This window comes from Rutidosis leptorrhynchoides, chromosome 1 (genome assembly GCF_046630445.1).
Source record: "Rutidosis leptorrhynchoides isolate AG116_Rl617_1_P2 chromosome 1, CSIRO_AGI_Rlap_v1, whole genome shotgun sequence".
Lineage (NCBI taxonomy): Eukaryota > Viridiplantae > Streptophyta > Magnoliopsida > Asterales > Asteraceae > Rutidosis > Rutidosis leptorrhynchoides.
The window spans coordinates 690,971,064-690,992,082 of NC_092333.1; the positions used below are offsets into that span (position 1 = coordinate 690,971,064).

At 36.1% G+C, this 21,019-nt stretch overlaps 2 protein-coding genes across 2 annotated transcripts; both read right to left on the minus strand.

Moving 5' to 3' along the window:
• Nucleotides 1–3,867: 3,867 nt before the first annotated feature.
• Nucleotides 3,868–11,362, minus strand: LOC139852542 (uncharacterized). Its single transcript, XM_071841844.1, has 6 exons — nt 11,083–11,362; nt 6,463–7,588; nt 5,966–6,381; nt 4,957–5,345; nt 4,368–4,380; nt 3,868–3,950 (listed from the first exon to the last, which is right to left on the minus strand). Exons 1-6 carry the CDS (start codon nt 11,360–11,362, stop codon nt 3,868–3,870), a joined length of 2,307 nt encoding a protein of 768 aa, XP_071697945.1.
• A 2,857-nt stretch (nt 11,363–14,219) lies between these two features.
• LOC139894489 (phosphoenolpyruvate carboxylase 1) lies at nt 14,220–19,671 on the minus strand. Its single transcript, XM_071877846.1, has 11 exons — nt 19,569–19,671; nt 19,315–19,497; nt 18,624–19,015; nt 18,233–18,317; nt 17,929–18,151; nt 17,628–17,731; nt 17,459–17,546; nt 17,194–17,348; nt 15,849–16,847; nt 15,368–15,754; nt 14,220–14,763 (listed from the first exon to the last, which is right to left on the minus strand). The coding sequence occupies exons 2-11, from the start codon at nt 19,480–19,482 to the stop codon at nt 14,467–14,469; spliced, it is 2,898 nt and encodes a 965-aa protein (XP_071733947.1). The 5' UTR covers nt 19,483–19,497; nt 19,569–19,671; the 3' UTR covers nt 14,220–14,466.
• Nucleotides 19,672–21,019: the final 1,348 nt, after the last annotated feature.

The following is a 21,019-nucleotide window of genomic DNA, read 5'->3' on the forward strand; positions in this document are numbered from 1 at the left end:
TTCTGACCAAATTTAAACTTTATCTTTAAATGATTTAATGTTTTCGACATGATAAGCAAAGTCTGTAATGTTGAGTCTCAAAGTTTTGGAATTATATTCATGTAATCAATTATTCTTTGACTGTTCTCGAAGATTCACGAACAATATATATATAACTTAATGTGCATATATATATATATATATATATATATATATATATATATATATATATATATATATATATATATATATATATATATATATATATATATGATTTCAAGTTATTTAGTAAACATTCGATTATTAATTCGATTAGTATTTAGATAAGTGAACTAAAACGTTTAAGATGAACAAGTAAAACACTAATTTGCTACAGTATTTTCGAATTGCTACAGTATCCAAAATGCTACAGTGTTTTCGAAAATCACTATTTGCTGCAGTTAAAAAAATTTTGCTACAGTAAAACACTATTTCAAAATGAAAATGTATATATATATTTTACAAGGTGAAAAAATAAAATATTAACTTAATCTTAAAACGATTTGATTTAAAATAATATTATTAAATATATATTAATAAATAACGAGACGATGATTTATAGAAGTAAATGACCAAAACACTCAAATGTATAAATTATATTTCAAGTGGTATAATTTATGGATAATTTAAATCTATATTTTGACAAAGGTACGAGTCACGAAACGTAAAGTACAAGTTTTCTCAGTATACGAAAGGACGTTCGAAAAACCGGAACATAAGTCAAGTGACGACTTACGACTTATCGGAACAAAAGTTACAAGTTAATTATGCACGTAAAAATAATATAATATATAAATAATTATATATATTATATATATTATATTTAAATATGTCGACAAGCTAATAAACAAACAAGTATGGGCTGGAAAACCATCCCATGCGATCGCATAGGATTAACCCCCTACAGCCATGCGATCGCATGGACAGAGAAATCAGGTGACATGCTATAAAAGCTCGACTTCTGGTTCCAGTGTAATCATCTATCTATCTCTCGATACACACATATATATTATATATTATTATTATTATTATTATTATTATTATTATTATTATTATTATTATTATTATTATTATTATTATTATTATTATTATTAGTATTAAAGATTAATATTATTATTAATCTTATTATCATTATTAGTATTTTTACCATTTATACATAAAATACTACGACGAGGTTATGAGCGTGTATTTACGAGCGGGGCAGAGATAAGGAAATTATGGGTTATAGATAAGGAAATTATGGGTTATAGCTATGGAAGTTATGGGTATGGTTCGAGGGTATGCTCGTAAAGTCAAACTTAGTGTTTATCATCTCCGTTGCGTCTACGTACTTTCCTGCAATATTGAATCACAATATTGATACGTAAGCATTCATATCTTATCTTTTATATATTAATAGTGTATACATATCTAGTGCTCTAGTATATATGTTTATGCATGCTTGTATGCTAAATCTTTTCGTTAAACAGTTTATGATGAATCACGAATTAAATACATATATTACTGATAAAAGGTATATGATATGCATGTTTTTGGAAAGCTGACGAAAAATCAATAACTTTTCATTTAGAAATCGCGTAATTTCGATGAACGAATTAAAAGATATGATCAACTGAATTATGATTGACGTTAATTGAAATTGCTTTTGAATCTGCAATTAAGATTTAAATAACATGTTTATGAGATTGATAAATTGGATTTTTGAATACTACTAGCCGAGTAAATGAATCATTATATAAGGCACGTCTTGTTTTGATGAACAATTGTCAAAATTGATTGTTCTATCATATTTTAAAGTCTTATAAAAACTATAGTTTAATTTTACAAGAATTGGGAAACTATGTGAAATGTTAAAAATGGTTCGATTGCCATGATCATTCAACTATTGTATTGAGTCAGATTGAATTTTTGAAATAACTTTTGATAACTATTGTATATCGATCTCGAGCATTAGGATTGTGATACACTATGACCAGACCTAGCTTGATAGACATTTATTGACCAACATATGTTCTCTAGGTTGAGATCTACGGTTATTTGGTAATCCGAGTTTCGCTCACATTTTGATGAACGACTTTATATGCTGCTAAGGTGAGTTTCATTTGCTCCCTTTTTAATTGCTTTTGCAATCTATATTTTTGGGCTGAGAATAAATGCACTTTATTTTAAACGCAATGGACACAAGTACATACTTAATTCTACATTGAGTTTGAACTGAAAATCCCTTAGCTTTGGTAACTAGTAACTGCCGGTTATAAGAACTGGTGGGCGCGAGTAGTTGTATATGGATCCATAGGGTTTGACATCCCCGTCTGTTCCAGGTTTAGAAACCCTAGCCAGAACTATTAAACAGACGTATGCTATTTGAGTTTAGTACACGTTGGTTTGCGTGTATTGTACATGTTGGTTGCATGTATGTTAAAACAAGGGTACTTATTATAACGTTAAAGCTTAGTTACCAGGGTGCTCAATCTTGTAGAATATTTTGATAAACATTTCTGGATGAAACAACTGAAATCTTGTGATCCACCTTTACGTACAGATTGTGCAAAATATTAAAACTATGAACTCACCAACCTTTGTGTTGACACTTTTTAGCATGTTTATTCTCAGGTTCCCTAGAAGTCTTCCGCTGTTTGCTTATATGTTAGACAAGCTATGTGCATGGAGTCTTACATGGCATATTTTTCAAGGAAACGTTGCATTCACGAAATCATCACCATGTATCTTATTTTGACTGCATTGTCAACGGAAGTACTATTGTAAACTATTATTTACCGTGATTGTCTATATGTAGAAATCATCAGATGTCGAAAACCTTTGATTTAAATATTCATTTATGGTGTGCCTTTACAAAACGTATCATATAGAGGTCAAATACCTCGCAATGAAATCGATGAATGACGTGTTCGTCCATATGGATTTGGAGCGATCGTCACAAAAAACAATCAAAAAACGTTAACATATACCCAAAATTAATATATAAAAAAAACCAAATCAATTAAAAATTCATTCTAAAGCCAGAAATTACATCAAATGATAACAAAATATATGTAAAACAATACAATATTAGCCATACCTTATACAAAAATCGATGCTTTATGCGGGTCTGTGTGGTGGCGGCGGCGGTGATGGTTGCAGCGGCATCTGGCAGCGAGCGGTGGCGAAGGTGGATGGTGAGCGAGCGATAGTAAGGGCTGTGTTAATGGTGGGTAGAAGAATTGTTGAAGAAGATTGCAGTAGAAGAAGAGAAAGATGTGAGAAAGAAAATGGGGAAGATGAATATTTTTGAAGTTCAATACTGAAAAGATGAATTGAAGCTTTGAAAATGGGGAAGATGAAGGCACGCGTTCCAAGTGAAGGATGCTCTGCTCGGTATCTTTTAAAAGATTTTTTTAATTGTAGTTTTCTTTCCTCTTAAAACGTAAAACATGTACACAACAACAACAACAACAACAACAACAACAACAACAACAATACCCAATCCCATATGAGTGGGGTATGGGGGAGGTGGGATGTAGACAATCCTTCCTCTATCCTAAAATAAAGAGAAATCATTTCTCCACCCCGAGATAGACACTTACAAGAGCGGAGAAAGTCCTCCCTCTCTCTATTTGACGGGTAAAGAGATTGCTTTCAAGGGGACCTCCGGCCATAAAGAATGAAAAAAAAAAATTGTAATAATGAAAAGGAAAATAAGAAAATAAATAAAGAAAAAAAAATAAAATAAATAAAATAAACAGAGACGCCATGAAAATGGTAGAATCAAATTTTCATAGGTTTTACAACGTGCCTAGAGTTCAATCTAGGCTCTAAGCGGCAGTCAAGTCGCCAATAAATCGACGCTTGCTAAGCCTCGCTTAACAGAACCGTGTCAAAAAAAATAGTAAGAGTAAAAAACAAAAAACATATATGGCCGTAAACAAGCAACCCTAAACACCACAAAACATACAAACCTAGAAACACAGATCAACCAACATACATACATACATACATACATACATACATACATACATACATACATACATACATACATGCATGCATGCATGCATGCATACCTACATACAAACATACATACATACATACATCCATACGAACATACATACATACATACAAGAAACCGTACGTACCCAAACAAAAAACAAGAAAACCTAAAACGAACCCACGAGCATACATACAAACATACATAATAGCAGACCCACAAACGCAAACAAACATACATACATAAACATACATAAAGCAAAAAAAAAAAAAAAAAAAAAAAAAAAAAAAAAAAAAACAAACAAACATACCCGCAACCACTCAAGTGGTATTGGGTACTGTTGTTGTTGTTGTTGTATACCCACAACCACAACCTAATCCCTAAACATGAAAACAAAAAAACACATACAAGCACAAACATACATAACCAGTAAAACGAAGAGGGCCCGTTAATAAACAAAGCGCAGAAAAACATGCCACATGGCGAAACAAACACACGAAAAAAAAACAAAAAAAAGAAGACACAAAAACACAAACACATAGACCCACGAACACACAAACACACCAACACACAAACAAACCAACACCCAAACAAACAAAAGCCTACTCTTCTATTCTAATTCTAGTCCTCCACGCAATCCTATCTGAAGTCATGTCCTCGGTCAATAAAAGCTCCTTCAAGTCGAGCTTTATTCTATCCTCCCACCTACGAGTAGGTCTACCCCTTCTTCGTACGCCGTCAACCGTAAGTGTCTCTACTCTCCTAACAGGTGCAGTCAGAGGTCGCCTTCTCACATGCCCAAACCATCGCAGCCGTTCTTCTCTTAGTTTGTCGATGATGCTTCTAACTTTCAGGTTCTCCCTAAAAACACTATATGGAATCATATCCAACATGGTTTTACCGCATGTCCACCTAAGCATCCTCATCTCTGCCACCTTCATCCTCCTCTCTTGCACCTTCGTCATTGGACAACACTCTGATCCATATAACATGGCAGGTCTAATTACCACCTTGTAGAATTTTCCTTTCAGCTTTAGGGGGATCTTCTTATCGCATAAGACTCCAGTCGCTGCTCTCCACTTCACCCACCCTACTTTAATACGGTGCGACACGTCTTCATCTATCCTCCCTGACTTGTGAAGTATCGAGCCTAGGTATCTAAACGAAGTCTGTGGATGCAAGATCTGGTCACCAATGCATATGTTCGCTCCATCACCTAGTTCAACATCATTCCTATCAAAATCGCAACTAAGATATTCCGTCTTTTGTCTACTAATATGCAGGCCATTACTTTCTAAGGCCACCCTCCATAGCTCTAGTTTTCTATTAAGCTCCACCTTAGAATCTGAAATAAGCACAATATCATCTGCAAAAATCAAGCACCAAGGGATGCACTCTTGTATCCCTCGAGAAGCCCATCAAGGATCAAAGCGAAAAGAAAAGGGCTAAGGGCTGATCCCTGGTGCAGGCCTACTTCTATTGGAAAAACTTCAGTATTTCCCACCGGCGTTCGAACACAAGATTTCGCCCCTTCGTACATATCCCTAATAACATTAATATACCTACTCGAGATACTTCAATCCTTAAGGGTCTTCCAAATCAAGCTTCATGGCACGCAATCGTAGGCCTTTTCTAAGTCTAAGAAAACCATCTCTAGGTTCTTTTGCTTCTCTCTATGCTTCTCCATAAGGTTCCTAATAATATGGATTGCCTCTATCGAAGAGCGCTTTGGCATGAAACCAAATTGGTTCTCCGAGACATTGGTTTCGCGTCAAAGTCTAGTCTCGATCACTTTCTCCCAAAGCTTCATAGAATGACTAAGTAATTTTATGCCTCTATAGTTACCGCAACATTGAGCATCCCCCTTATTCTTATAGATGGGGATAGTCTCGCTCAGTCTCCATTCCGTGGGCATTTTAGAGCTTCAAAACGTCTTGTTAAAAAGGCAAGTCAGCCACCTAACACCAGCGTCGCCAAGGCATCGCCACGCCTCAATAGGAATCTGATCCGGTCCCACTGATTTATTTCTCCCCATTTTTCGTAGTGCCAATCTTACTTCCTCTTGGCTAATCCTCTGGTGATCCATGTTGTCCTGGGATTGTTCTAAATCTGATTCTTGTAAGTCCTTATGGCGCTCTGGTCTTCCTCCCACGAAGAGAGATGAGAAATACTCTTCCCATCTTTTTCTAATTGCGTCTTCCTTTACTAAAGTTTGACCAGCATCATTTTTGATAAACTTGATGCTATCAAGATCCCTACGTCTTCGCTCCCTAGCTTTGGCTATCCTGTAAATATCATTAGCTCCCTCTTTGGAGTCAAGTTTCTTATACAGATCTTCATAAGCTTTTTCTTTTGCTTGAGCTATAGCCTTCTTAGCTTCTCTTTTGGCTTATTTATATCTCTCTTCAGCCCTAATTCTATCCGTCGGAGTCCCCTCCCCACAAGTGATGAGCTCCCTAAACCTTCGTTGCTTAAGCGCAACTTTGCTTTGAACCTCGTCACTGAACCACCATGATTCTCTAACAGCCCTATAGCCTCTAAATGAACCTACGGCCACACCTAGGACATCCTTTGCTACTACTCTAATGGTGGACGCCAGACAGTTCCACAACTGATCCGCGTCATCATTGGATACCGTTTCCAATTCTGTATCCACTCTATCTACAACCGATGATCTAAAGGTCTCAGCCTTCTCTCCGTTCAACTTCTTCCACAAGATCCTAGGTTGGACTTGTCTCACACTCTTGGTGGCCCGTCTCTGGAGAGCCAAATCCATGACCAACAATCTATGTTGGGAGAAGCATGTCAAGGTAGTCAGGACCTTACAATCTCCACAAGTCCTAAGATCCCCTTTGCGAATTAACAAATAGTCAATCAGGGTACTATGACCCCCGCTATGAAAAGTTGCTAACTGAGCATCTCTCTTCTTGAAAAACGAATTCACAACTGCCAAGTCATGGGCAACAGCAAATTCGAGAATAGAAAGTCCTTCCTCATTTCTAGCTCCGTACCCAAAACCCCCATGAACTCCCACAAAACCCTCAACAACAGTTCCTATATGACCATTGAGATCTCCACCAATTAGTAATCGATGGTCCGGGGGGCACATCCTCACGACCTCGTCTAACGATTCCCAGAAATGTCTCTTTTCAGCATCTCCACGGCCCGCATGGGGTGCGTAGGCGCAAATGACGGTGTAAGTCACCTCCTGAATTACCAGCTTAACCGACATAATCCTGTCGCTCCGTCTACCCACATCCACAACATACTCGTTATAGGCTGGGCCAATAATTATTCCAACCCCATTCCTAGCTACTCTCGATCCCGAGAACCACAACTTGTAGTCATTGATCCTAGCTGCCCCTCGACCTTTCCATCTAGTCTCTTGGACGCACAAAATGTCCACTTTGCATTCCCGTAAAGTCTCAACAAGTTCATACCGCTTGCCGGTCAAAGTTCCCACATTCCAACTACCCACTCTAATCCTAACCGGCCTCGCTAACCTATTGCCGCTTCTAGGCCCTATAAACCTACCCGCCCCTAAGCTAGAAGGACATGACCTCAAGTTACCATAAGAACGTCTAGTGTCTATCTCACCAACCGACAAGCAAAAATAATATAATAAAATAAAATAAATATACGAACCTAAATACTAGCACAAAAATAATAGCAGTAGAGATACTAAACTAAACTAGAAATAGATACAGAGTAAAAAATCTATCCTAAATCACACCCGGTAAATAACTACTAAACATAAACAGATAGGCCAATTACTTGCTCACACAATTAAAATAAGTATACGAACATATGCATATATATGAGCAGGAGAGCAATTAGTTAAAAAAAAAACAAAAAAACAAAAACAAAAAAACAAAAAACAGTTACACAAGAAGAGTAGCAAATAGATAAAACAACTAAAGAAATATGCTAACAAAACCCAACTAGAAGTAGAGTAGCAAAGATTATAAAAAAAATAAAAAATGGGAAGTTTATGGGTTGGAGAAAACAAACTCAGCCCCGTTTAAACAAGGGGGTTCCGGCAGCAGCGGCACCCGACGGCTCAGAGGCAGCAGCAAACAGCAGATTAGCGAAGTTTCTGGTTCGCAAGGGCTCTTGCTACAGTCTCCGTTATACTACCTGGAAAAAGAACTGAAAAGTGAACGGAAAAAAAAATCCGATGACTTAAGAGGCGGCGCGTGTCGACCAGTATGCCGTCGAAAGTTGTACTCTCAGGTTCGGAAAATTTCTGCGAGTTTAAAGGTGCCGGTGACAGCTTCTGATTCGGTCGAAATTTGGAGCAATTTACGTTCTAAAGTTATGAGTGGTTGGTTGCTTTTTGGAGTGGAACAAGTCAGAGAGAGACCTTAGAGAGAGATTTTGAGTTTTTAGGAACGAAATAGTTACAACAATCATTTTCAGATTAAAAAACGTAAAACATGTACTGCCTTTTTCAGGGTTTTTTGACTTTTTTGCTCAGTTCGTCCCTCTATTATACCCCAAATCGCTAGTTTGGTTCCTCGATTTTTAATTTGGCAATCAGTGTCCCTGAGTTATTTTGATTTTGCAATTGGCGTCCCTCCGTTAAATTTCTGTTAAAAAAGTCCATTAACCTTGTCATGTGCAATGCATGTGAGGGTAAAATCGTCTTTTTACTAAAAACAAGGGACCACCGGCGCAAAAATATCTTAACTAAAAGTGAGGGACCACTGGCGCAAAAAACTTATATTTAGCATTATTTTGATATTATTATTACTAATATTATTATTATTATTATTAATATCTTTATTAACATTAGTATTAATAATAATTATTATTATATTGTTATTAATATTCTCATTTTTATTATTATTCATAATATTACAAGTATTACTATTCTTAATATATTTATATTTATTAATTATTATTATTAATTAAATACAAATGTTAAAATCAGAAATTATTAAATGCAATAACCATCGTGATCAACTTTACAAATTTTTGTATTTATTCCTCTTGTTTTTCTCCTGCCCGAATATTTTTTTGTCGACCTTCATCCACAATAAAACAATCGGTCGTCCTTTTATTCTTACTTCAATTATGCAGAACCCAACAACAAATCATTGAATACATTTCATCTGCTGCAACGAGAGAAGGAAAACAGAAAAACTAAGAAGGAACAAGCTCGACACTCTGTATTCATATTTTTTTTTCAAAACTTCGAATTAAAATCAATTTTCAAAAACTGGAATTGCAATCTTATTAGGAATCATCCACTTAAACTTCCTGCAAAGTTTTACGATCCAATTTTTGTTATTCACTTTGAATTCGTGAGTCAAACTTTTAAACTCAAAAAGTCAAACAGTGTTCTTCATTTAAATTCGAATTTTGTGTTACGAATTAAGTGAAATTGAGGTTTGATAAAGATTATAGAAAAGTTTTAAAACATATTTCGTGTAGGAAGCTTGAGTTAAAACGTTCTTAAAAATCAAAAGCTAAAAATTTTTTGTGTTCTTCATCACGACAGCAGCTAAGCTGTTTCTATTTTTTTTTTTTTTTTTTTTTTTTGTATTTTCAATTAATTCAAGAGTTTATGGTTCGATTATACTTTGTTTGAGAGTCTTAAAAATGTTTAGATGTTTGATTATAATGTTGATTTGATCCCGGGTGGATTTGGTTTTGAAATGGTGATGAAGAAGATGAGTTATTTAAATACGGGTTAAATAAAGATATGTTCTGTATAATTTCGGTTCGAGTCCGGTTCGCGACAAATATTTTTTTTAGCACTTTTTGAGGTAGTTTTAAATTTCAAAAATCTTTATTATTATTATTATTATTATTATTATTATTATTATTATTATTATTATTATTATTGTTATTGTTATAATTATTATCATTAGTATTATCATTAAATTGATTATTATTATTATTAGAATTATAATTATTAGTATTATTATTATTACTAATATTGAAGTTATGATGATGATGATGATGATGATGATGATGATGATGATGATGATGATGATGATGATGATGATGATGATGATGATGATAATAATAATAATAATAATAATAATAATAATAATAATAATAATAATAATAATAATAATAATAATAATAATAATAATAATAATAATAATAATAATAATAATAATTTATAGATTCCTGTTTATATAAATTTATAAAATAAAAATATAAACATTATAAGTTTTTTTGCGCCAGTGGTCCCTCATTTTTAGTTAAGATATTTTTGCGCCGGTGGTCCCTTGTTTTTAGTAAAAAGACAATTTTACCCTCACATGCATTGCACATGACAAGGTTAACGGACTTTTTTAACAGAAATTTGACGGAGGGACGCCAATTGCAAAATCAAAATAATTCAGGGTCATTGATTGCCAAATTAAAAATCGAGGGACCAAACTAGCGATTTGGGGTATAATAGAGGGACCAACTGAGCAAAAAAGTCGGGTTTTTTATAGGCGGAATTTTTTGTTTTTGTTTTTAAGTTAATGACATCAGCCCCGAATTTTCTGGTAGTGACATGTGTCCAGTTTAGTTGTTAATGTGAGGGGATTAGTTTTTTAAATGATGTCACCCAAATAGGCTTTTATAAGAATGTAATAGATAGTACACTTGCATATAATCAAAAATAACTAAGACATATGAAGGTAAGCACTAGGATTCGTCAACCAAGTGTGCCAATCCAACTATCCTCCTCTTGATCTTTGCGAAATCCATTCGAAAGATTTAATTTGTATCTCGTTTAAAGTCACCGGTGTGGTCCGACTTTTACCACGGAAGATCATGTTATTACGGTTTTTCCAAATGTAGTACGCACAAACTCATTCTACACCTTGCCATATCTTTTTACCCAAACACGAGATCGGGATCGAAGTATTGCCCCGAAGGATTTCGTTTGTACTAAAATTCGAAAAATACCCAAACTCCACCATATGCATTGAATGCTTGCAAAATATTAATGAGTAATCCACCGTTTCCAAATCGTCATCACAAAGAGTACATCTAATACTATGCAAATCAATACCTCTCTTTTCGAGCTCTGTTTTAACTGAAATTCTCTTTTTACATGACCGCCACACGAATACCTCTGATTTTTGGCACCAAATTGTTTCGCAGTGTTTCAATTGGCCCGGTGCTGCGTGGAAGAAGCTGATCTTCGATGATACCAGCAACCATTTTGACAGCGAACCGCCCATTTGAAGACAAACTCCATCTCCAAGAATCTTTGTGTTGGTGATTAATGAAAAACCTGCAAGTAAATTTGTTCTCATCGAGCTCACCCGTTGTACGTCCTGATGAAGATCTCGACCAGTTCGAACTATTGGTACTCACCAAACTGTATTCGTTCCCTGATTCGAGCATCATTTGTGATTTCCAGCCTATATGGTCTAGGAAACTTGTTGCGCAATTTGAAGCTACCAATCCATTGCTCGTCCCAAAAAGAAGTTGATGTTCCGTCACCGACACATTTTATAAAAGAACTCCTAAATGGAATAGACATCTCATGTATCTCAAAACCTGTCATAATGATATTTTTCTAAAGACTCAAGGTTGAAGAATGATTTACGTCATACTCCAAGTCCAAGCCACCATTTGACCCATGAATACTACGGATAATTTTGACCGAAAAGGCATTGGTTTCGGTTTTAAACCTCCACCACCGTTTGATAATAGTAATTGGAACGGAAGAGGTTAAAAAATTGTACCATCACATAATGATATTACCGTAATAAATTTTTATCAGCATTGCATATTCATGGTTATCAAAATTTCAGTCTGTATTCTAGCAAATTATAAAAACTACCTAGAATAAAAAAACAACCTAGAATAAAAAGTATCAGACTTCTAACAGCAATCAATACAATTATTCTATGTTTATCGACTAATCCAAAATCTCGTTGCAATCGCAATACCCCAACATGTTACCGTAGTTAAGTCTTGAACAAGATCGATATGTATATCTTTATACTGAGTTAAATGGGACGACAGATCCATAAGACTAAGCTTGGCATATGATGTTTGCTATCAAACCTAGCTCGATAGAATCGACTACATGCATAAGAAACAAGAAGATATTAGAAACCAATACCTATATGGTTATATGGATTGTACGACATGATCTGATATCAATGGTTGGGAGGTTGTTTCCACAGTATGTTGTAACTGCTAATTATTGTAGTATTGAGCTTGATAGAATCAACTGACTACATACATAAGAAACGACAATATATTAGGAACGAATACATACATGGATGCAAGACGCGATTAATATAGGTGATTATACAGGATCCCATGTTGGGGATCCAGGGGCGACTTTAGGTTCTAAGCCGTGACCCCTGGCCATGAATTCTGGAAAAATGCCAATCTATGAATATTCATGAAAAAATGAATGCCGGGCTCTTTCTTTCACAGCTAACCCCATTTTCTTAATGCCTATCGCAATGCCCTACGAGAAGTAGAAGTGAGATAAAGCTGCAAGGGATTGGCTGAATATTGATTTTAGGCGATTATACAGGATCCCATGTTGGGGATCCAGGGGCGACTTTAGGTTCTAAGCCGTGGGGTCACGGGACACCACTAATTTAAAGTTTTGATGTAGAAAATACTCTAAAAATTATATAGGATACCACTAAATTTAACTACATGACCCCATATATTTTATGAATTTGTACTTTTTTCTTTAAATTGTATAAGACACCACAAATTTTAACTATTCGGACCACATATATTTCTTGAATTTGTAATATTCTGAAGGTAAGGTAAACAGCCACTAAAATAGTATTCAAATATAATTAGTACCGGAAAAAATTCGGGACCCTATTGAGTTCTGATCCTGTAATCGCCACTGTGGGGATCAGCATCTTTCAGTGGCGGTTGACCATGCAGACAGCAGTTGACCGTGCAGACATTCACGTGCAATACAAATTGGTCGGAGATTAATAGATTCCTCACTAATTGCAATCACTTGACAGCAGTTGACCGTGCTGACATAGTTATCCGTCTACATAAAGGTTACGCAGTTTGTTGCAATTTTGTAGGATGAATAGCCTTGGGTCATGTGAAATCACGTATATGTCATTTTATGTACTAATAATGTGAACTTGCAACTACCTTTATGTTTTGCTTTACTAGAAATATAGATATAGATAGATGGATAGAAGATAGATAGATATAGATAATATATCACTTCCAAGCATTTGATCACAAGAAGATTACTAGATTATCTACAGTTTTCTTTATTTTAAGAAAAGATGGCAAGATGCGTGATCAAAACAATATTTACTTTATCCTTCAGTTTTCTTCAAAAATATACCACTTTCAAGCATTTGAACAAAACAAGATTTACTAGATTATCTACAATTTTCCTTTTGATGTACTAAAAAAAAAAATTTACAAATTGGAAAACCTTCAAAACTCAAAAGTATCTACTTTTGACCAAATGAATTAGTAAGGTTAGAAAAGCACCTCAAAATAGGGATGACAAAAAAAACCCGTACCCGATGGGAAACCCGAAACTCGATATTTTTGGATCGGGTTCGGACCGGATAAATGGGTCGGGTATGGGATAGTTATTAATTTTTTTGCAGGTTTGGGTCCGGGTATGGTTTTAGACACTAACCCGATTACCCGGCTCATATACCCGAAAAAGACCCGAGTCTGTATACCCGATTACCCGACCCGTTTACCAAAAAAAAAAAACTTAATTACGCGTGGGATAACTCATTTATCCATTTGTTCGTAAGTAAATGGGGACCCGAATACCCATGGGAAAACCCGTTTACCCGCTAGTTAGTAACTAAATGGAGACCCAATGCTTTCAGTTCCAAGCTTGGGACGGGTTTTTCTAATTGGGTTCGGGTCGGAGATTACCTAAACCCAACCCGATATCATCCCTACTTTAAAAAAACCCCTTCATAAATATGAATGCATTCATTCACTCCGCTCCATGACCTTAACCGAAAGTGGTCATGCGTAATCAACTTGTGCCAGTTAAATTTCTACTTTAATGTATACAAATTTAATAGCTACTCCTGCATAAATGCACACTACTCGTCTCTTGAAAACAAAAATGTCATTTTATTTACTAATAATGTAAACTTGCAAACTCCCTTCATGTTATGTCAATCAATAAATCAATAAATCAATCTATCCAATATGTATTGTAGATTCTATGTCAATAATGTAATAGACTAGACATAAGTAACACAAGCCAACAGACAAATAAATAGAAAGCAAAGCATTTTATATATATCACTTGTAATCAAGTGTACAATAAGTCATTAGTTACTTGGATAAATAAACCATCATCGACGATGCATATAGTACAAATTCAGCAATGCAGAGATCGATGATGCATTTTATTATGATACAATAACTCAAGAAGAAAACATGTAAGTAAACATGGCCGTGAGAATGTCCAAAAGCATGAAAACGGATGATGATGATGATGATAGTTGCATAACGGTTGGTTAACCGGTGTTCTGCATTCCAGCAGCAATACCCTTCATGGTCAGGATGAGGGTGTCCTCCAAACCTGGTGCGTACTCGCTTGTTGTGTTCAGTTGGATCAATTCATCAGCTGGTTTGCTTGGCTCTGCATACTCTTTGGAAATGTGTGGCCTCAATGTGACATGATAGTTTGGATCACGGATCCGTTTTAGGGTATACGCTTGGCACACGTTCAAGGTTGTGATGTATGAATCACGTAGACGAAGTCTCTGTTTCAAGTAGGGATCACCCTCAAGAAGGTCCTTATGTCCAGCAATCTAAAAGTACCACAAAAATAAAAAATCTCATCAGCTTATATCAAGACTAGTAGAACAAGTTACAAAACAAAGAGGGATGGCAAAAAAGGTTTGGGTCAAAACAAGGAACTTTTTGTAGGGGGCAAAACAGGATTGGTTATTAGGTTGACCATGCACATCCTTTATCCAAGAACGTCACGTACTTTTTTTTACGTAGCGAATTATGCACGGTTGGTCTATGTGGTCTACCGCGGATTACATGGCGAAATACCTCTTACGTGTGTCGCACATGTCATGACTTGACGAAATTTTTAACGGCTGTTACTGACAGGGACCACCGGCATAACTTGTACAAGACCAACCACGTCAAGAGAAGTACAAGGACCACCCGCGAAATTTGGGTAAACCACTGGACAAACCACATAATTTTTCTCTTTTAAATATAATAATCTCATTCTTTAGAAAGATTTAGAAGGTTTTATGGATTAGACTAGCACCTTTTTTAGTTATGTTCAACTTTCTTTTGTATTTTAATGAACCATTATGGATAGGGCACAATCACAAAACAACCATTTATAAGTGGAACAAGAGATGAAACGTGCTGTTAAGAATGTGTAAAATGTACCTTTAGAAGATAATCTTTGGTCTCTTCATAGTTAGCCCTCAACGATTCACCAAACGACCATAGATCTTCAGATACAAGTAGCTTATCATTCAAGGCAGCAATACCCGGGTCACCTTTAGCAAACACCATTTCAACTAGATCAATAGTAACCCTAAAGAAAGGCCAGGTTTTGTACATTTCTTGTAGCACTTGAAGATTCTTGCTGTCCTTTTTAATTGCATGCTTAAACGCCGCCCCGAACCCGAGCCAAACCGGGAGATGAAACCGGGTCTGAGTCCATGCAAAAATCCATGGAATAGCTCGAAGTGATTCTATCCCTCCACTTGGTTTTCTTTTCGCTGGCCGACTTCCGATATTCATACGTCCATACTCCAGTTCTGGTGTAGCCTTTCGAGACAAAAAAAAAAGAAAAAAGAAAGTTAGTAAGCGGGTTGTGTAATGATGATGAAATTGATGACGTGGCAGATTTAAGGGTACTCACAAGGCGGAAATACTCCACAAAACGTGGCTCCTGGAATACAATAGACCGATACTGCTCGGTTGCATGAACCGCGATCTCATCCATAAGTGCACGCCACTCTGGTCGTGGTGAAATGGGCGGGTTCATACCGTGCTCAAGTGTAGCAGCACAAAACCTTTGAAGTGTTCTAAAGCACAAATGTTCCTCACCGAACGATTGTTCTATAACCTCTCCTTGAACCGTGACTCTAAGAGACCCGTGAATGGTCTCTGGTGGTTGAGACAAGATAGCAAGATGGGTGGGGCCACCGCCCCTACCGACGGTCCCACCACGTCCATGGAACATGACAAGCTTAATTCCAAACTCTTTTGCAACCTTAATAAGGTCTTCTTGGGCTTTGTAAAGCTGCCATGCAGCAGTAAACCGACCCGCATCTTTACCTGAATCAGAGTACCCGATCATAACTTCTTGTTTTCCATTGATCCGTTTCGTGTACCATTCGATTGAGAAAAGGCGGGCCATCGCTGCCGGGGCTTCTTCAAGATCTGCAAGTTTTTCAAAAAGTGGGACCACGCGTAAAGGCTTTTTGACATGGCATTCACGTTGGAGTAACTCAACAGCAAGAACATCGGATGCTGACGTGGCCATTGAGATTATGTAAGCACCGAAACAGTCAGATGGGAGTTCGGCTAGTACACTGAATGTATCCAAAACGTCCTTGATTTCGTCTGTTTTGGGGAGATCGTCACCAAACAAAGGTCGTTTTCCACTGAGTTCGGCTAGAAGCCATTCTTGACGTTTCTCCTCTGACCACTCACGGAAGGACCCTATTTCGAGATGTTGAGTGATGGCATCGAGGACGTCCGTGTGGCGATCGGATTCTTGACGTATGTCGAGTTTTACAAGTGAGAGTCCGAATGTTGACACTTGTCTTAGAAAATCAAGAAGGCTTCCGTCAGCAATCACACGGTCCCCACAAGCACATAAAGATCGGTAGCATAGTTCAAGAGGTTCCAAAAACTGCAAAATTTTCAATACTTGATTATAAACATCAGTTAAGAAAATGTCGTTAGAGACAAGACCATATTGTTTGGATTTATTTTTGTTGTATAAAGTTCTGATGAACAGCTGTTTCTGTTTGATTGTTTAAAAGATCTTGATTATTTTAGAAATTAATATATAAACAACCAAAAAGGAGAAGGCTTGTGAGAAAAATTTTAACATATAAGGAGCATAATCATTTATCAAAACACCAAGAGCTTATTATTACGGCTTTTATCGAAGATCCAAACACCCCTTATGACAAATTTGTCACCTTATCTAACAGATGGAAAGTAATAAGTGAACTTGAAAGTGTTTGGGATACCTGTTCAAGATTTGTATAAACCGCGTCTTCGGGAATGTCTGATTTCTCGTGGGCTAAAAGATGGCGAGATCGTTCACGTGTATTATATAATTTATCCCTTACATCTCCAAGAATCACACGGTAAGGTTCGGTGGGTGGGACCTGTTTCCAGAACTCTGTAGGGAAAACAAACAGCCAACATCTAAGCATCGTCTTCTTATGTTTAGAGATTACAAATAACAATCACAATCACAAATTACAATATAACATTAGCATTAATAAATACCTATGTAATGCTTCACATCTCTCCTTTCTGTTCTATATAGCTCCTCTGCTCGAACACGAAGTTCATCAGTACAACGCCACATGGACATCTAAAAACAACAGTATTTAGAGTCAGATCAATGATCATAATCACGATTAGAGAATAATAGAAGAAAAAGGTATTCACATACCTCAAACATTAAATCCTCTATCTGCGAGAAGTACATGTTTGCAGCCATCATTCGGGCAAGCAGGCAAACATCCCTTGTCACCTCAGGAGTTACCCTAGGGTTTCCTGCATTATGCCCAATAGATTTTAAAACATTATCCCTTTTGGATTTTTAAGGGGACAAAAAGATGATATTTTGAACCCACATGCTGATGCAGATTAATAAAACAGTAAACAAAATCACAGTATTTATTAATTGACGATTAAATTTTACTAATAATGCTGCATTTTATCTTACAAGTAGTATCAGTTCAAGAACATACCATCACGATCACCACCCATCCAGGAAGAAAATTGAATAAGAGGGGAACTGTACGGAACACGTTCATTGATTCCAATATTCTTAAGAGCCGTATCAACACGACGTAAGAATTTCGGAACCCCCTTCCAGATTGTTTCATGAAAGTAACTCATTCCCGCTCTCATTTCATCTTGTGGGGTCGGAGGAGTCCTCTTGATCTCATCCGTACGAAAAGCAGCTTGAATCTACAAAACACATAACAACAAGTGATTAATTACTAAATATTTACACACATAAAGAAAAAAGATTGCATCTTTTATAATTACTTCTCTATGTAAAGCCTCATCCAATTCCTGCTTATCATCAGGGGTGATATCTTTGGCATACAACTGAGCAAGGCAGTCTCGAATCCTACAAAAAGCATTGAATAATCAATAAATATAAATGTTTGACTAATAAGTTGACTATTTGATCAAAAGCAGATACATTTGAATCAGGGCCGGTCAAACTTTGGTCAAAATTTTTGCATGCCCCGGGCGAAATGATTATAAAATGCCCCAAACAGTTACACAAACATATATCTTTATGAGATTTAAATTATGAGTATTAATAAAAATTTTCGAAATGATGCCCCTATCCGCGTGATGCCCGGGCCGTCGCCCGCTTCGCCCATAGCCTTAGCCGGCCCTGATTTGAATCTATGACTACAGGATATACCTTCCATGCTTCTGAAGCAAAGATCTACGGACGGATTGAGTCGGATGAGCAGTCAAAACCAAATCAACTGTTTGATTCTTCAGTGCATCAAAAACCTCTTCAGGTGATTTCTTAAGCTGATGCACAAGTTTCTTAAAAGTCTCTTCAATATCAGATTCAGTTGTTGCATTAGCTTCATCAGCAAAATCACCCTTCTTTAACTTGATCCTACGTCGGTAAGCAATCTGAACCTCTTCAGCCAAATTAGCCAAGTTAAGCATGTGAGAAAATGCTTTTGCAATGACAATTGAATCCCCTGGATCCAAACTTGTTAACACATTGCCAAGCTCTTCAAGCTTTTTCGGATCACGCTTTCCTTCATATTCAGCAGATAATTCATAGCATTCTTGAACCTACACACAACCAATCACTTTAATCAAATTAATTCACGATTTAAGTCAATAAAGTTCAAGAACATGAGATCAGTAACAAACTAAGAGCCTAGTGTAATATTAAAATCCCAACTAAACAACAGTCATTATATTATAAATATGTGATCTTTAAAAAACTAAAGTAAACAGTAAGATCGGACTATGATATCAAGCATACAATCACGCCAATCGGCTTACTAATTTCATTGGGGCATTTTATCGAACACTTTAAACAATCAAAAAATGACAAAACATTTAAATTCAAATCAACATTAACATACCGTTTCTTTAAGATCTTCACCGTGTAAATCCTGAAGGATATCAAGGAATTTATCTAAAAGCAAAGCATCGTATTCGATAAGTTTATCATCCTCGGATACTTTGCCAGGAACCAAAAGCCTCAACTGAGCATCAATGGATGCCAATTTCTCCAAATTCCTATTAGCCATTATTCAACACCAGTCCTGAAAAATCAAAGTAATTTTAGTGGATCGATTAAACAAATACGGATGTTATGAATTATGATGATTAAAACCTGCTGAGATGATTGGAGAAGAAAACAATGGAGGAGGTTGAAGAGTGAGTGATGAAAAGAGAGACCTAAATAATTGTGGATTGGGGATTTTGTGTATATTTATAGACGAAAAATAAGTAAGTGCGTGAGTTGAAGTAGCAAAGTTAGAGGAAGTTTTTGTCAAATTGGAATGCTCCACGCCTCTTATTATTGGAATATTCGCATTTTGTATTTTATTATTATTATTATTATTATTATTATTATTATTATTATTATTATTATTATTATTATTATTATTATTATTATTATTATAAACTTAAAAGTATTAAAACTTACAAAAAATTAGTGGGGAGCCTAGAGACAATCTGGGCCCCCACAACTCTAGCAATAGCAAAACCTATTCTAGTAAAAATATGAGCAGCAGCACCGGCACCAATATCTTGCGCCATCGAACTCTTCTGAACCCGCTTTAGCAAAGAAACAGCATCCTTTTCTAATTCCCCAAGGGAAGAAAATGAGAAAGAAATGAAACCATAACCAATCGTCTGACAGCTAGATTCGTACTTGACCCGCTTCCGACGAGCCGCATCAACCACAGCACGTCCAGGGACAAAGTCAGAAAGCCCAGACTGTGTCAAAGGAGAAGACCCTGTCAAGTCAACACAAACATCGCGACCACAATCCCAGGAATAAAGTAACACATCTGCAGGTCTGAGGGCCCTGTCGTTCCCTCCAGACAACCCAATGTCAACCTCCTTTCTCGCTGAAATCCCAGATCGATAACAAACATCAACAAGGGAATCCCGAACAACATTATGTCGATGCTTAATACCCACCATACCAGCACAAGACACCGCGTGATCCCCGAAAATATCCCCAGTAAAAACCCTTGAACAGGCAGAGCATGCCGTCGAGATAGAGAACAATGGAACACCCAACCGGTAGCACAACACACATCGGTAAGTCTTTGCGTTCATCGTCTGACCCAACCCCAAAATAGGGACTGCCCTTAGCCAAGCAGAGGTGTGATCACCCTGCTGCGATTATTATTATTATTATTATTATTATTTTATTATTAAAATAAAATTCAAATCGAGTTTAAATACGAAGTACATAAAAATGAGAAGGGTTTCTTTACTTTCTACTTTGTTGAGTGTGAAAAATTCACACACTTCTTTCTAAACATAGATATGTTTTTCTTTCACTTAAACTAAAAATTGATTTTTTTTATTAAAAAACATAGAATCAAACACTCCTTTCTAAATAGCGACATATGAAAATAAAACTTAAAATATAAAATAAAAGTAAACAGCCTCGTAATATTTTTATTTTTATTTTCTGTGCTAGCTGTTTTTTTATACTTTTTTATTTAATTTACAAAATGAACATCAAATACCATTCAATGTTTTATAGTTTTATTTTGTATGTATTTTATTTTAGGAAATTTCTAATGACAATCCAAGAGTTATAAT

Coding starts and splice junctions, on each gene's coding strand:
- LOC139894489 (XM_071877846.1), bottom strand. CDS start 19,482: ATGGCTAATAGGAATTTGGAGAAATTGGCATCCATTGATGCTCAGTTG. Junction 17,732..17,928: donor GATGGGTGGTGATCGTGATG/GTATGTTCTTGA, acceptor GGCATAATGCAG/GAAACCCTAGGGTAACTCCT. Junction 17,349..17,458: donor AGATGTGAAGCATTACATAG/GTATTTATTAAT, acceptor TTTTCCCTACAG/AGTTCTGGAAACAGGTCCCA.
- LOC139852542 (XM_071841844.1), bottom strand. CDS start 11,362: ATGATGCTCGAATCAGGGAACGAATACAGTTTGGTGAGTACCAATAGT. Junction 7,589..11,082: donor TTTGGTGCCAAAAATCAGAG/GTATTCGTGTGG, acceptor TTGGTGAGATAG/ACACTAGACGTTCTTATGGT. Junction 5,346..5,965: donor GCGATGCCTTGGCGACGCTG/GTGTTAGGTGGC, acceptor TGCTTATTTCAG/ATTCTAAGGTGGAGCTTAAT.